The 16,096-nt window shown below is 45.2% G+C and overlaps 2 protein-coding genes across 2 annotated transcripts; one reads left to right on the plus strand and one right to left on the minus strand.

Moving 5' to 3' along the window:
* Positions 1–37: 37 nt before the first annotated feature.
* On the minus strand, positions 38–9,766 carry ajuba (ajuba LIM protein). Its single transcript, XM_037112080.1, has 8 exons — positions 6,737–9,766; positions 3,594–3,695; positions 3,362–3,429; positions 3,176–3,238; positions 2,231–2,361; positions 1,963–2,014; positions 1,703–1,771; positions 38–615 (listed from the first exon to the last, which is right to left on the minus strand). The coding sequence occupies exons 1-8, from the start codon at positions 8,295–8,297 to the stop codon at positions 484–486; spliced, it is 2,178 nt and encodes a 725-aa protein (XP_036967975.1). The 5' UTR covers positions 8,298–9,766; the 3' UTR covers positions 38–483.
* Positions 9,767–12,071: 2,305 nt separating this feature from the next.
* mrpl52 (mitochondrial ribosomal protein L52) lies at positions 12,072–15,775 on the plus strand. The gene is made up of 6 exons (XM_037111128.1): positions 12,072–12,105; positions 13,178–13,303; positions 13,671–13,740; positions 15,073–15,140; positions 15,282–15,346; positions 15,452–15,775. Exons 1-6 carry the CDS (start codon positions 12,087–12,089, stop codon positions 15,602–15,604), a joined length of 501 nt encoding a protein of 166 aa, XP_036967023.1. The 5' UTR covers positions 12,072–12,086; the 3' UTR covers positions 15,605–15,775.
* The last annotated feature ends 321 nt before the right edge of the window (positions 15,776–16,096 follow it).

Raw genomic sequence — 16,096 nt, forward strand, 5'->3', positions numbered from 1 at the left:
ATTTCTTCCCCCCACAGTGAACACATCGGCCACCATCGACTGAACACAAATGAAATATTTATTACAGCATACAGAAATTACAGTAATGTTTTTACCCAAATTGTACAGATTCACGTAACAAATCTCTTACAGTAAAGTCAAATTTAAGTGCAAAATGTTTGCTAGCCATAATATATATATACACAAAACAAAAGTTTAGCAAAAAAAATCCCTTGTTCTTCTACAGCAAACAGTAGCCACATTGGGGTAAAAAAAAAAAAAAGCAGTAGTTTCTTTCCCCTTCCCTTATAACTATGGTACAGTAATAGTACAGCAGGCAGTACATGTGACAAAAGGGACTGATCCAAGACCAAATGAAAGTGAATCAGTGGAAAAGTCTTAATATCAGCAGTTTCATCTTGTAGGAAAAAAAAAAAAAGCGGAAGCACATGATAGAACGACAGCGTGTCGAGACCGGTGGTTTTTACGTCCTAAAGGCGCTGATCAGTGTGTGTTGTGAGGGGGAATGTTGTGTGTGGTGCACACTCTGCCCATGTGACAGGTGTGGCAGAGGAGATGAGAGTCCAGAGGGAAGCACTGCGAGCCGGGCTTATCAGAGAGCTGCTTACCACACTCCTGAGAGAGAGAGAGAGAGAGAGGCAGATAAGGACAGGAACACACACAGAGGAAGTGAGGTCACACATCAAGGACCTTCACACAAAATAGTTTGATCCGAATGATGCAGCTAAATCCCAGTGTCACTCACTAAAGCAAGTGCCAATGGGGCCGGATGTTTACATTTCTCACGTCTGACTTGTAAAGCTTGGAATTTAAAATGTTTGGACCTAAACCAAAGCACAGGCTAAAAATGAACCATTTCATCTGAGAAGTTGTCAGTTTGATTCTCCTGAATTCCCTGTGCTTTCACAGCCTGCGTTACAACTCCCTGATGGAGAAGAAAGTATTTTTGTGCCGAGCAAAAGACATAACTAAAGAATGGGCTAATTAGCCTGCTGACGAAAAGATCAAAGGACTGACAAGAGGTTGATAAAAGGCAGCATTTGGCCCACGAGGCCGAGGAATGGGCCAGAACTGGAGATGCATGATGTCCCTTTGTGGGTCTGGACTTTTAATTTCATCTCTATTTTAACTACAAAACTGAAAAACAGGAGAGGGCCTACACACAGAAACATAAAAAACAGACTGAGTCAGAGTCCTGAGGGAAAAAAGTAGCTTTTTTTCAAGAGCATTATTACTTTCTGTTGTTTAATAAACTGATTAATAAACTCATAAATTAACTTTATAATGTGTTTTATTTTAAATCAAATGGCATGTTTTCACACTACTGTACATGTGTTTTTTTATTTATTCTAGGATACCCCAGTAACATCAGGTGGCAGGACAGCTGATGGAAACTACTTGGGTGCCTTGAAATGAGTTTGAATGTTGATTAATGCAAACCTTCCCTTTTCAATTAAAGACTTCCAATGCTGTGAACTGTGGGTAATTCCCTCAGGGGAAAGTTTCCCGAAATACTGACTTCCAGAAAGTGGCCTTAAAGGGCTCGTCCACTTCACGATCTGACAGCGGGAAAGCCCGCAACCCACACGGATTTACTGGGAACGTGCCTCAAAGTCTCTGACTGTGGGTTATATTTCACAAAAACACAGGGAAACAAAATAAACAGGTCCGTGCTTTATTTTGTTTCTGAAAGATGACTCACCTCGCAGTGGTAGCACTCAAAGTGATAATCCTTATTCATAGACACGACCCTGAGGATCTCTTCACTGCCCTGAGACACACACACACAACAGGAGGAAATGGAAGTTGTGACTTTTTTTGGCACGCTAAAAAATAAACAAATGTGAATCACCAGAAACATATGCAAGATGAACAGATTCGATTCCCTTCATTTCACCGGTTGTGAACGCAGGAACACACCTCCGGGCGGCTTGTGCGCTGGGGACGGAAACGTGTACTCACCTCAGTAGGTAGGATGGGTTGTAAACAGGCAGCGCACTTTGGGGCGAAAGTCCTGCGGGGCGACAGGAGAAAGTTTATTTTCTGTGGGAAGAGGCAGCACTGGCAGCTGAGTAATGTCTGAAGGACGTGGGGTGAGTAAGGGACATTCTTCAAGCGTTACACATGCAAAACTTCTTACTGTTACACTTAAATCCTGATGAACAGGATAGATGTAGTAAGAGTCACCGGACTCCCACAAGTCCTACTTTTAACAAACGGTAAGCCTCACTTGTTGTAGTCTGCCACGCAGTAGATGTTGCTGTGATGGTCCACGGTGAAAGGCACCCCATCCAGAGCCTTGGAGCACACGACGCAGCGGAAACAGCCGGGGTGGTACGAGTTCCCGAGAGCCTGCAGGATCTGAGAATGAAGGCAGACAGATGATTTAAGTCATTCTAGATTCTTTAGACATTTATTTTCCCCATGTTTCTTTTAGAGTGGTTCTTTTTATCCTATACCTATGTCGTATACACACACACACGTATGCAGAAATATGTGTGTTTGCAGTTTTTACTATTGTGATTGTTTTGTATGTTTGCAAACCTCGAAAACATGCAAAACAAAACTAGGAGTTTTCAAAAAAAACTTTCAAGAATTTGAACAGCCCATCCAGCAATAATGTGTCCTTTGAACGCCTCCATCTTTTGCAGCAGTTTGTTTTGCAATTATTTTCCAGTAGTTATTAAAGTGGTAGATGAGAGTAGTTGTAATAATTCCAATTCAGCCACATCAACACGCTCTCAAGCATCAATCATTCGTAGCCATTTAACTTCACTGCGATCGAGCCGCTCAAACGATGCAGAAAATGGCCCCTTGTTCACAGGCCCGCTGTGAACTTTCTATTTATATTATGGGTATTATGAGGTTCAAATATGGTAAAAGAAAAGTTTTTAAGCTAATCGCTACAGGTTCTTTATTCTTTATTTATCAAAAAAAAAAAAACCCCAAAGACAAACATTCCTCTGAGAATGGGCTGTGGGAACCTGAGGAGGAGCCAGCGAGACAAGACGTCACTGAAATTCCTCTATCCTCCGGGGGAGAACATGGGACGCATGAGACTAAAAATATTCCCTTTAAATCTAACATAAGTCTCGGAGTTTAGAGGCATTTGTGGTTTTCTCTCGGAGGCATGTTCACACACACACACACACAAAAACACACACACCGCCCTCACCTGTTCGAGAATAAGGTGGCCACACACGCTACACTTCTCAGCAGCAGCCTGGAATCCTGAAAACTGTAATTACAACAAAGAGATTACCATTAGCGGAAAATCAATCCTCCGACTCCCGACACACACACACACACAAAAAAATGTCTGAGACGGATGACAAAACACGCCTTTGACCTCGACTCTTACCATGTAATCCTCTTTACAGTACACAGAGCCATTGACATTGTAGAAGTCCTTGTTTCTCAGGGTGCGTCCTGCGGAGGGAGGGAGGGGAGATGGAGAAGCGTGAGATTTTTGGAGAGTGCATGGTAGGAAAAATGGTGTTTGGAAAGGGTGTTGTTGGTGACAGAGTTTAAGCTGAATCCTCACTGTTGTGTGTGGGGTGTTGGGGGGGAAGAGGAGGAGGGGGTATACTCACCACAGGACACACAGGTGAAGCAGCGGGTGTGATAGAGGCTATCCAGAGCCTGGCAGGCATTATCCGCCCCGTACACGCCTTTCCCACACTTCACACAGGCCCCTGCCGGCAACAATGGGGGGGGGGGACACAATGGGACACAAACACGCATTAAAGTTAGAGAGTTAATCGCTCCTGCGGCTCTTAGTGCTTCGTTTACGACGCATTCCGAGAGGATGTGTCTGAAAATCCAACTCCACGCAAAGTGTCAACACTTGTAAATCCTCTCGTTCGCACCACCTAGGGGATTTTCACACAGTTAAAACCCGGTTACCCATGCCAGCCTGTTTGCTCATCCACTCGAGTGTCTCTGCCGAAGCCCTGTTATTAAAGGGAAACTCCACCGGATCCGACTTGTTGGCAGCCGTTCCAGAAAATAAAAGATGACTCTGTCTTCAAGGGTTTTTTTTTTTTTTTTCCTTTTTTCTTAGCCGAAGACTTTACTTTAAATTTGACATTAAACCCTGCAATTGGAGCAATTTGAAGATTAAAAGAGATTGCACTTTCCTCTGCTTTTTTTTTTTTTTTTTTTTTTTTTTTTTTTAGGAGCCTGAACTACCTCAGGAGACAACACATCACTTTTGCTGCTTCCTTGAAATCATTATCGAAAGTTCTTTGTTTCATTTTTTCTATCTAAAATAAATGAAACGAAGAACTTTTTTGTACTTTTTTTGTAAACTCTCTGTCTGGCGGGTACGGTGCAGTGAAAAGGAATTTCGCCCTGGGATAATAAAGTCCAAGTCACTGACATGTCAGTTAGGAACAGCAGAGTATAAAATGATCGTGTGCTCTAGCTGTGCTGCTTAGTGTGGCTGTACAAAAAATACCCATCTATAGTAAAACTGCAACAATATGTCCATTAAAGGAGATCTATAATGGTTTTTAGTTTTTTTTCCCCACATCCTTCAGTGGTCACAAATGTCCTCTTACATGTTAACGATGTTGGGATTTAAAAAGGTCAAACAGAAGCTTGTCTCTCCCACAGAAAACCCTGCTCCTGAAACGCCTCTTTTGGTAGTCCCGCCTTTAATTCTGTGACTTTGTGACATCACACTGCATCAGAGTCACACACACTAGACTAGCACGCAAGACATGATTGTGTGGAGATGATCTGCTGTCCTTAGCACTGCTGGCTTGGGCGTGTGTGAGCTGACCAATCATGAAGAGAATGGGTGTTTGGGAGAGAGCTGCCTTAAAGAGACAGGGGGGAATACAATGCTGCAGCAGTGGAGAAAACAGATGTGTTTTTTGGGCATTAAACCATGTAAAACTATTCTAAAACTATTCAAAATGATGAAATTAATGTAATGTTTCCCTCACATGATTTGCAGATTTGCTACTTGATCATTTATGTGAGTAAATGAAGAGTCTTGGGGTTTCAGACTAATTGTGATCAGGTTTTTTCACCGTTTCTCAACATTTTTCTTGGTATTCACAAGTAATTGTGAAATAATCAGCAGAATAATCACAGATGACAATAATCGTTGCAGCTTGCTCTGAACCCACTTCTCTGGATTCCCCATCAAACAGAACACAGTTCAGTCTAAGTACACATCCTGCACTGGATGTAAAGTGGAAAATGTGGTGTGGTGGTCCGAGCTGCAGCGTTTTCTTGTGATCTATTTAAGGGTCTGCCTGCGTCTTTTTTTTTTTTTTTTCCTCCAATCTTTCTAATGTGGCTGAGGGAGTGCCACGCAAATTGAGAATTCCTACACTCTTGGACAGTCCCTTCGACATTTAGGAACAGGCGTGAGTCTCTGCCAAAGCCAGAAACCAAAAAAACGGGGACTCGACCTCAAGGGCTTTAAATTTAACCTCCGAGGCAGCTACATATAGAGAAAGTTGGGAGAGCATTTGTTTAAGTCACTGAGATTGTGTTAAGGGAACTTTTTTTTTTCTTCCCCCAAAATGGGACATGGCTTTTAAGGTTTGTAGAATGAAGCTCTTTTGGGCCAACCACACACTAAATGGCGAAAAAAATGACAAGTACACTTTGAATTCAAATATTACTGAAACGCTCTCATTCTACTCCTATACTTTCTCAGTTTATGGGACGACATTTTTAATTTTCACTTTCCTTTCTAATTCCGTCTCTACTCAGCACAAAACTTGAACATAGGAGCGTGTGTCGGCAGAGCTCAGGAGCGTCTCTCTTCACACCTCACAGCCTCTGATTTCGTCCTAATGGCTGAGAGGGAGTACAGTATTGCATGTCCCCTCCGGGCACACATACCTGAGCAGAAAAACAGGCTACAGCACACCGCCCCTGCACACGCCAAGGCAGCATTACACACACAAACACACACACACATATGACTCACACACGCTGCGTTACTGTGGCCTGAAGTCACTCTGGGGGAAACACACCCTGCCACAGAGAAACAATACACACATATATTCATCCAGCCACTGTAACACACTCCTATCCTGCCACACACACACACACACACACACACATCCTGAACCCTAATCTTCTATGACTCACAGTAATGGTCAGAGCTGTGTTTATATGGAACCATGTAATTTGTGTCTGAGTGTTACAGCAGAATTTTGCAGTTTAATGGCCATGTAGATACGCTGCATTAGCCCTCTATGTGCACCACACTGTGGCAAATTGGTAACATCTTCAAACGTCTCTCCCTTGGTGTTTTGGCTACAGGTGTGAACCTAAAGAGGAATATACATCTCTGTCCTGCTTGTCCCTTTTCCCTCTTTCTTCTCCTCAGCCACGCAGCCCCTGTCTGGATCAGACTGAGCGCTCTCTTTTCTCTAGCATGCTACAGTCCTGCATGTCTCTACAGGTTCCATCCATCCATACGCTCTTTCAACTATTAATCTGTCCGTGCATCCATCCATACAACCCTTTCATTTAGAGAGAAACCTGTGATCTGACACCAGGCAGCGAGGAGGACAATAATAACACGCCGAGGGCGGATGCTGGCTGACCTGGCGCTCTGTTATGAATGCATGGCATACCGTGCACGAGCAGTGACGGCACTGGCTCAAATTAAAGAAGTGATTTTTACAATATAACCTGTAACCTGGCCACCTTTGTCCCCCACTTTCCTGCTTAAAAAAAAAAGTGTTGTTAAAAATGATCTCACCAAAGAACTCCTGCCGGTTCTCCGTGACCTCCCTCCCGGCTCCGACTCCGGGGTCCTCCTGAGGTTTGACCGGCCCTCCGGCTGAGCAAGGCCCCATCGCTGCAGTGTTGGGTTTGGAAAGAGCCGTCAGAGACTCCTTCAGCATCAGGCCCTCCAGGAGCACCTCGCCTTCCATCGCTGCATCTCTCAGGAGAAGCCGGGTGAGCTCTTCCTGGTACCTGGTTCCAGGTAGGTCGGAGTATCGGGCCCTCTCTCCCATCGCACCACCCTCTTTGCCCCTCATTCCTTGCTGCTGCTCGTCCCACCACTCTGGTCCGGCCTGATAGCACGCTGCTCCTGGACTTCCAACGGCAGGTGGGTAGGAGTGTCGGCTATCGTGGGCCCCAGGGCGCATCCCTCCATCCAGGTACTGATTCCAGGCCTCCACTGGGGTTACCGCGGCCCTGCCTGGAGCCCCATAACCAGCAGCAGAGCAACCTGTCTGCATTGAGGGGGACTGCTGCTGTGGAGGGAGGCCTCCAGAGGCGGAGTAGCGGGAGTCGTAGCCCAGGCTGATGCCGCTGGTCCGGTTGCTGCTGCAGCGGCTCCCCATGGGGCTCCCTCCACCGCCGCCGCTGGCCGTGCTGGAGGCAAAACTGGACCTGGGGCTGACCAGTACCGACTCCTGGAGGCTGAACGATGAGCATGGGCTCAGGGTTGGCCCTGGGGGATAGAAGAAGCCTCCTCCTACACCTCCGCCGGTCATATCAGATGTGCGATGCGGTGGATGAGAAAGGGATGCAGGCCTGGGGGTCTCCCACAGTTCACTGCCCGTGCTGAGGCGTTTGTAAAACAGAGCCTCCTGGAGGGAGAGGCGTTTGTGCCTCTCAGGCTCGGCAAGGTAGCCGGACTCTGCCATGCCACCTCCACCTCCTCTGGGAGCGCCCATGACTCCCGCGGCGGCAGGGTACGGCGGGGGGACAGAGAGAGGCGGCTGGGAGAGGAGCTGCTGCCGCCTGACCAGCTGCTGGAGCTCCAGGGAGTAGCGCCGTTGGTTGAGGGACGCCTTGGAGCCAAACGCCCCCAGCGGGTCACACTCTGGGCCAAGACCTGACTCGCGCCTCAGGTGGGAATCCACACCTTCGCCCAGGTAACAGGAGGCTCTCTGCTGTGGGGAGCGGCGCCTCACTTGTGCCAAGGTCGAAGGGTGGAGTGGCTGCTCGCCATCCGAAGGTATGGCACCCACCGTGGAGGAAGATGGCGGCGGGGTGAGGAGCTGAGGGGGAGGCATTCCCATCCCTCCTCCTCCTCCTCCTCCTCTCCCACTGGCTGAAACACATGCATCGCTTGCGGTTGCAGAGGCAAGCGAGAACTGGCCTTGTCTCGAGGGCGAGGCAGCTGCAGAGCTGGGAGCTGGTGGCAGACCGCTGCCCCCACCGCTGCCTCCGGAGATGCCAGTGTTGGCGTTGCTGTTATTAGAGTTGTTGGCAGAGTCGTGTTTTTTCTTTGAACTGTTGAATTTCACACTGCCCGAGTCTGTTAGCTTTAACTTCTCCAGCAACTTGCTTATCGGCCTGTCCATGGTGAAGCCTTGTCGTGTTTTTTTTTTTTTTTTTACCTGCCTGGGCGAATTCAAGTCCTGCAGGTCTCCTCTATAAGTTACAGATTTAATGTGCTTGGATACAGTGAGAACAAAGGGCGTTCAAGTAGATCTACAGTTTTCACTACGACAAATGAAATGTCAGTTTTCAGATCATTACACAGAAATCAAAAACTGGCCTTGAAACTAGCACAATGCTAAACAAAAATAGACCCCTCATATATACACACACACAATAAATACAAAACAGATAAATAAGACCTTTAAGACATTTCAGGGTGGTTACATGACTTATGTCCTCTGAGTCATCCGACTTGCCCTCATGTGGAAAACCCACAGGTACAGGTAGGCTGTGGTGAGGAAGAATCCATTGGATTAGACGATTAGTCCAAGTCAATCCAGCCAGGAAACAGGGGAAACATACATCCAGGACACTCCGGCGTGACCTATGGTCGTGGAGGGCCTCCTTTGTGGACCCTCATGTGGCCCCACATCTGCATCTTTTTCTTCAACTTAAACTGTCCGAAAACGCACTTTGAGCAAACTTGATTTTTCTCTTGGTTTATCCAGTGCGGTGCGGTGGTGTCTCCCCCGTTTGAATTTCTTTTCTTTTTAAACACACACACACACGCACACACACAAAGCAGAGAGGTTCAGCGGGATGGAGGCTCTCTTCACTTCATGTGGGTCCAGTGTAGACAAGAAAATAAATCCGTTTGTGCACCGATAGCCGACTCACCCGACTTCTGCCATTCATCTCAGGGCGAAATGAGTTCGGGGGGAATTCAAAATAACAATAAAGCGATTAACTTTAAAGTCGGAAAACACACGCAGGGCTCTCACTGGACTCCTCAGTCCGTCCGTCCATCCGCCTGCGCTCGGCTGCTTTTTAACATTCCCCGTTTTCCCAAGCAGAAATCCTGTCCGGGACTCGACCAAAGAGTAGCGGAGAAGTTTGGAGGGAGAGAAGGAAACGGGGGGGAAAGCGCTGCTCCGTTACACTTACATCCCAGCAGACCGGTGCTGGGTTAAACGAGTCGCTCGAGATAAATAAAATCCCTCCCCGTGTGCATTGCACGGTCGACAACTTTGTTTCTTTCTTTCTTCCCCCTAAATAATTACTTACCTCCCCCCTCTTTTTTTTAACGGTGTCGAGTTAGCAATGGAGGACATAGCTAGTTCCGGTTGCAGCTTTTCAAAATTAGCTCCCTCCCCAGCAACCGTTAGGCCCTGTATTCAAGCTAAACGTACGTATTAACGATCCGCGGTGCATATTTGGATTCAGTTCCCTTAAAAGACTTACTCCTGAAGAATGCCTCAACACATCTTTGTTGTAAGTGACCCCTAAATAGTTATTCATTCGCTTCGTTTTCGACAGCGGCGCCACGCTCGCTTTTATTTTGAAGGTGGAATCACCGAACGCTCGCTACTTCAGGTTCTGTCGGACTTTTTCACTTGACGCAGCACGGCTCCTTTATCAGTCAGCGGCGGCTCGTTTCCCCCACCAAGGCCGGAACACCTTTCGACCAGCCATGGCTGTTTCGTCATTCATACGCAAAAGTCCCCCAGAGGATGTGCCCCCTCCGCCGAGACCTGCTCTCCACTTAGCAGTAATGATTTTAAATACAAATGAGACGTTCGCGTGTACTTCGCTGGGTTTGGGACTACTTTTTTAGCCGGGGGAAAAAAAGAGAAAAAAAAAACGTCAGAAGTTTTCAGCCACATGGGCTTGAGTCAACAAGTGTCAAACCAAAATAAAAAATATGTTTCCACAGAGTTTCTGCCATTTTAAATTAAGACTCCAACCCACGCAAGGCCGTGCCCTCTCCTGAGGTCATGTCTTCAGCAGGCTTATTTTGGGCTTAAAATATAGATGAGTTTGACAGTGGTGGAAGAAGTGTTGAGTAAAGTTGAAGTATAAGTAGGCCTACCACAGTTTGTACCAAATTACATTCCTCCACTGGGGTTTAAGTCTCCCAATTTCATTATGACTTTCTAAAATCACTCAAAGGTCTTTAAATTGGTTTGTTTTAGGAAGGGTGAAACTTTTTTTTTTTTTTTAAACCAGGTGTTCAAACTGACAATTGAATGAAATCATAAAATAAATAAATAAACACATTTGCTACTTTTGGCTGTCTTACTCCAAACAGAAGACTCAAATTAATAAATCTAAAGGACTTGTTCTTGTATTACACATTTATTTGTTAAAGCATAAAAACCTGTGGGGACTGTAAGGCAACACCAGCCTTATCACCTGATCTTTTCAAGGGTACTGACCGAAAAATATAAAGTTTTTAAGTTTTTAAGGACCTTAGCAGTTTAGTTCATAGCGCATGTTTGTAAAATACCGCAACATTCAAATGCAGCCCACACACAATACATCATAACAATGCAAGAAGGCAATATCTGATACACCAGCATGACAAGCGATGTCATGTGTACTTTCATTTAGGTGCCATTCTATTAATAAATTGTATGTTTATTTTATTTAAAGGAGCAATGCCATCAAATGCAGGTTGGTGGCATTAAGATAACAACCAAATAAACAAAAAACAAAACACAACATCTCCCTTTAGCCTCCAGCAAAACTTCAAAAGCATGACTTAGTTCAATAAAAGGTTAAGCTGTTTCCTTCCGGTGCTGTTTTAAAAGAACACACTCGAGAACCGCGCTGGTTTGGGCAACGGCACTACTTCGTTGTACCACCAGCCTGTGGAATGCGCGGAGGGACACGGCGGCGCGACGCGGCGGGCGAATTTTTTCGGCGTGTCTGAGTTCTCCAAGGAGGATACAGGGTAAACATCCCGCTGCTATTTCAGGAGTGGCCGGCGTTAGTCAGGCCCCGATTCCGGCAGTTTGTGGCAGTTAGCGGACACGCCAACACAGTCAGCAAAGCCCTGATAAAGCCGAGCAGTGTTTGGACAGGCTCTCTATCTGCCCCGGAGCCCCCCCTCCCCACCCCCTCCCTCCCTCCGTCCCGCACGGAGCCTTTCATGGCCCCTGCGGTTCACCGGAGTCCCTGCAGCAGCAGCAGCGGCAGCAGCAGCCGCAGCCTCTGCAGACTCCTGCGTTTACCTCACAGGCTGCGAGTGGGAACTTGTCTGAAAAGCTAACAGAGAAATTCTTCAGGGCTTAGTTAGCGGAGCTGTTCATACAAAAACAATACTTTGAAGAGCTGCGGCTGGCCCCCGTCTGCATTTCTGCCCCGGCGAAATGAGGAAGAAAGAGAGGGACACGTCAGGTCCCCCCCCCTTCATACTCCCAGTGTTTCCCAGCTGAGTGTGTGTGTGTGTGTGTGTTTGTGTAATTTTCTCCCCAAAACACAATTTAACATAAACACAACTATCCTCTGTTTATTTTTCCTGGAGAAATGTGACGTCTTCTGTTCTGAGTATTTTTCACTTTAAACTTAAAGGGGCACTCAAGTGTTTTTTTTTAGTATTGCACTTGTGTGAAGAGACTTACTATGCAAATGATGGTGAAAGGTAAGCAAATTAGCCTCTGATATCCTGGCTTTGAGTCCAAAGTCTGGGTCAAGCGCCCAAAAAAAGCTGGATCATACTCATACAACTCAGAAAATATAACATATTTCTTGTTTTTTTCTTCCCAACTTTCCCCCTAATTTTGTTGGTTTCTCGCAATGCTTCTTCCAACCATCTGACAAGGAAGACGAAAGCGCATTCTTAAGGTCGAACAGGTCACAACACTTCACCTGTAGACACGAAAAAAGAAGAGTCACTCCAGTTTCGTGCAGATAACCCGTGTGACATCATGATGACATCATCAGAGGGTTTGTTTTCTCAGACTTGACAAAGCTCACCCAGAGCCTCGGGGCATGGGAGGGAGGGGACATTATACAGCTGTTTGTTTTCAACAGGATGGAAACTACAAATCGTGGCGTGGTGCTCCTTTAAAGCTTTAATGAAACGAATTACAGCTCAACGTATGGATGGATAGATACAATACAGGAATGTGCACTACTTGTACGCCCAAAGTAAAGGGAGTGTTTGCAGTTTCATCCAGAGAACAGAATCAAAAGATCTAAATGACTACGTACCACATCTGGATCTAGATCCAAGTACAGTACCATTACTCCTGGCTGCACGATGACCTGAGAGAGAGGCCCCGCTGGATTGAAGCCAGCAAGAAAGTCAGAATAAGCAAAGCAGCATAGGTGAAGAAGTGAAGTGTGTTTTAACATTGCCCGAGGGTGCAAATCCGTCATTTAATCAGATGCCTTCTTCCATAGTCAGACACTGACAGAACCACCCCTAAATTAGATTGCAGAGAAGAAGAGTGCACATGAAGGAGGACTTCCTTCTCCAGCGGCAGACATTTTGGCTCGCAGCAGTCGAGCGTGACCCCGCGGCCCTAGAAGGTCTAAGGCCCCCCCGGTGCTCCTGTCCAGCCTTGGACGGAGGAATCCAAATGTCTTAGTCATCTCAATGACTACTACTCACCATGTGTGATTGACTTGACCCTTTATTTATTTACAGTACTATTATTATTGAGTGTAGCTACTCTTGAATAGTTTCTATTTTTATTTCCGCTCTTATTACAGTTGACGTAGTTCCATTTCTGCTATATCTGTACTAATTTCTGTCCTCGTGTGGCTGCACTTTTTCTCAGGATATCAAGAAACGCTCATCTCCTCTTATTAAATTTAACATATTTCAATTTATTGGAAGCTTTTGTAGACCATTAAGATGATTCTGACTGGTGTTTGTTGAATCTGAGAAAAAAAATGAATGGAAACTGGTTTGAACGAGCACATAATGGATGTCAGATCCAACCCAAATGAGAAAATACACAATCTAAGAACGTATTGTTGCTTTTATGGAGTTCTTCTCCCTTTATTTCAGTCACAAAACACATCAAACTAAAATGTACGGTGTCGTCCTCTCGGTGTGTCTTCAGCGCCCCCTGCTGGTCAACGCTGACCTGTGCAGACAAGATGGCGGCCCCCGTGAGGACGCTGTGCCGCTCAGGTGAGACAGAGGTTATTCGCTAAATCAGTTGTTTGTGAGACCCGTTAGAACCTCAGAGCCGAGTGTCGTCGCTGTGAATGTATTCTCTTACGAGCCGCCACATTTGGTACAGCTGCCTGTCTCAATAACCACCGTATATCCAGCAAACGGGGACTATCCAAGCTAAGGATGCTAACAGCTCTGTCAGGCAGCGTTTAGTCTGACAGAGGAGATGAAGTAGCCAAGTAAATGATTTTAAACTCGTTGACTACAGATACGTTTGTACTTATATGACGATAATGGAATGATTGAGTGTATCGTGTGCTTTTGAGGTGTTTGCGTGTGTCTAAAGGTGTCCATTTTTGTTTGTTCTGTACTTGTTTTCCAGTGTTGAGGCTCTCCAGCAGGCAGTTCAGCACTACATGTGGAGTTCAGGGCGGAGAGAAGTGGAGGAAAGAGTAAGTTCACTGTCTGCAAATGAGTGTTTAGTTTGGGAATACGCACAAATACAACACCTATACTGACACGATGAGGGGCATTAAAAAATGGACCATCTCTGTCTGATCTGCATTGATCTTCATGTCTACCTATAGACATCGACCGATATGTTTTTTGTGGGCTTATACCGATAATTAGTAATCTAGGAGACAGATAACCGATAATCTGTAATTGGTGTACATTTGCATCAAAAATGCAGGACTTAATTACAATATACTCAAGTGCAACTTTGAGGTCCTTACGTTAAGGATCTTCATTTTCTGCTACTTTTAAACTTCATGTAAGTCCATTGCATTTATTTGGTAACTTCATGGTGCGTTCCATTGTACTCAAAACATAGGAAAAACGACCATCCACCCGGAAAAGTGCAATGAAACGGCCACTCAAGTCGGATTTCTAAGTTGGAAACTCGGGCAAGATGCGCGTAGCCCAAGTACACTGACATATACGTAGTTGATATAGTGAACAGTTACTTTGTACCGCTTCATTAATTTTCACTTTGTATAGTGTTTGTTGGTGTAACATGCAGCAAATATGATCTTCAGTAATTTTCACATTCGTTCAGTTGATCTGTGTTCAGTAAAAGAGTGTATGTGTTACAAGTTGACTCAGCTGTCAGATCAGCTGCTGTAAGTTGCTTGTGAAGTTCGCAGACTTGCCATTTGAACAGCCGTTTGCAGTGAGCATCCAATTTTTTTTCCGGTGCAAATGCCCTGGAACGCTTTTAAATTGGCAGTTTGAAATACCGACTTGGAAATTCCTACTTCCGACTTGTAACTGAATGCACCACAGGTTACCATTATTGTTATTATTATTGTTATTATTATTATTATTATTATTATTATTATTATTATTATTTTCTAGATTCAGTATCGATAGGCTGCTGTTGGTGATGTGTAACCAATCAGATAGTTTTGTGGACGGGACATTGAGTGAGACCAAAAAACACTTCCAAGGATAATTAGAAAAAAGCTGAATATCTCCCTCGATAATCAGCCGGGCCAGATCAGTCACTCCTTTTTTATACCAGCCATTGTGAGTCTGACGTTTGTATAGAAAATGCAATTGCTAATTTGCTAATCCAACAATGATAAATCTGTGTCTTAGCTACTCGCCAGCACAGTGATGAATTGATCACATATTAACAGCCAAATCAAGTGTGCTGTGGGGTTCAGAGCACTAGTAGATTAAGACACAGTGATCAGGATAAGTTATTAGCTCCTGTTAGCGACAAGTCCTCCCATTCTGTGTGCGGTTTTGTGAGGTTTCGTAACGCTTGTGTTTGCTTGCAGACATGGAGTTGCCAGAAGTGGAACAGAGTATGGCCCTCTGACAGATCTGCCTGACTGGTCATTTGCAGGTATCATCTGCTTTACTTTTAATTGTAGTTTATGTGGAGTCATGGATATTAGGTGGTAATTTCACCCTTTTTTGTGTTAGTAAATAATCTAGTTCAGTTTCGTGTGTGTTAACTTTTTTCTTTTGCTGCCTATCTGGACAGATGGGAGACCAGCACCTCTGATGAAGGGACAGCTGAGACGAAAACAACAGCAGGAAGTTTTAGCTGTGAGCATCGACACTTTTTTTCTTTTGAAAACATCTTCCCATCGCTCTCTCTGTGCTTGCCAAAAGCTTTCATGTCCGTAACCTCTGCGTCATTTCTTCTCCCAGAGACGTATCGTGATGCTGAACGATGAGATGGACAGAGGGATGGAGGCGTGGAGCAAGAAACAGGAAGAAGCCAAAAAGATGGAGGAGCACAAGAAGTCCCTTTTACTCAAACCTAAAGGGAAGCTATTAATGAAGAAAAAATCTCAAAGTTAGAAACAGATTGGCACCGTAATCCTGTTGCTGTTTGACTGATCTGAGGGATATATTGATAGTCAGACTATTGATTATATTTATGAGGACTTGTGGGCTTTCTTCTGCTTTACAGTTTGTGTTTTTCACCTTTCATGGATTTCTGCAATAAATGTCTGCTCCGTTTCATACGAATATGTGATCATTACTTACTATTGGGGCTGAAAATGAACATTTCATAGCTCTAATGGTGAGTTAATGTCCCTCGGCTTCCACTAGAATGCAGCATTTCTCCTTTTTTGTAAGGCAGCGTGGAGGGCTCCAACGCCATTTTGTCTGGTGCCGGGCTCGGAGGGGAGTTTTGTTGGGCAGGCCTGAGGAAGGGAGGAGCTGGCAAACATGAAGTAGCTCTGGTCCAGGACCTTTTTTTTTTTTTTTTCACTGTGTATGAGTGTGCGTGTTAAAGAGAGGGAGCGAGGGGTTCACACCTTGGCATGCCGTAAAAACTCTGTTTTT

The sequence above is a fragment of the Acanthopagrus latus genome, chromosome 10 (genome assembly GCF_904848185.1).
Source record: "Acanthopagrus latus isolate v.2019 chromosome 10, fAcaLat1.1, whole genome shotgun sequence".
Taxonomy (NCBI): domain Eukaryota; kingdom Metazoa; phylum Chordata; class Actinopteri; order Spariformes; family Sparidae; genus Acanthopagrus; species Acanthopagrus latus.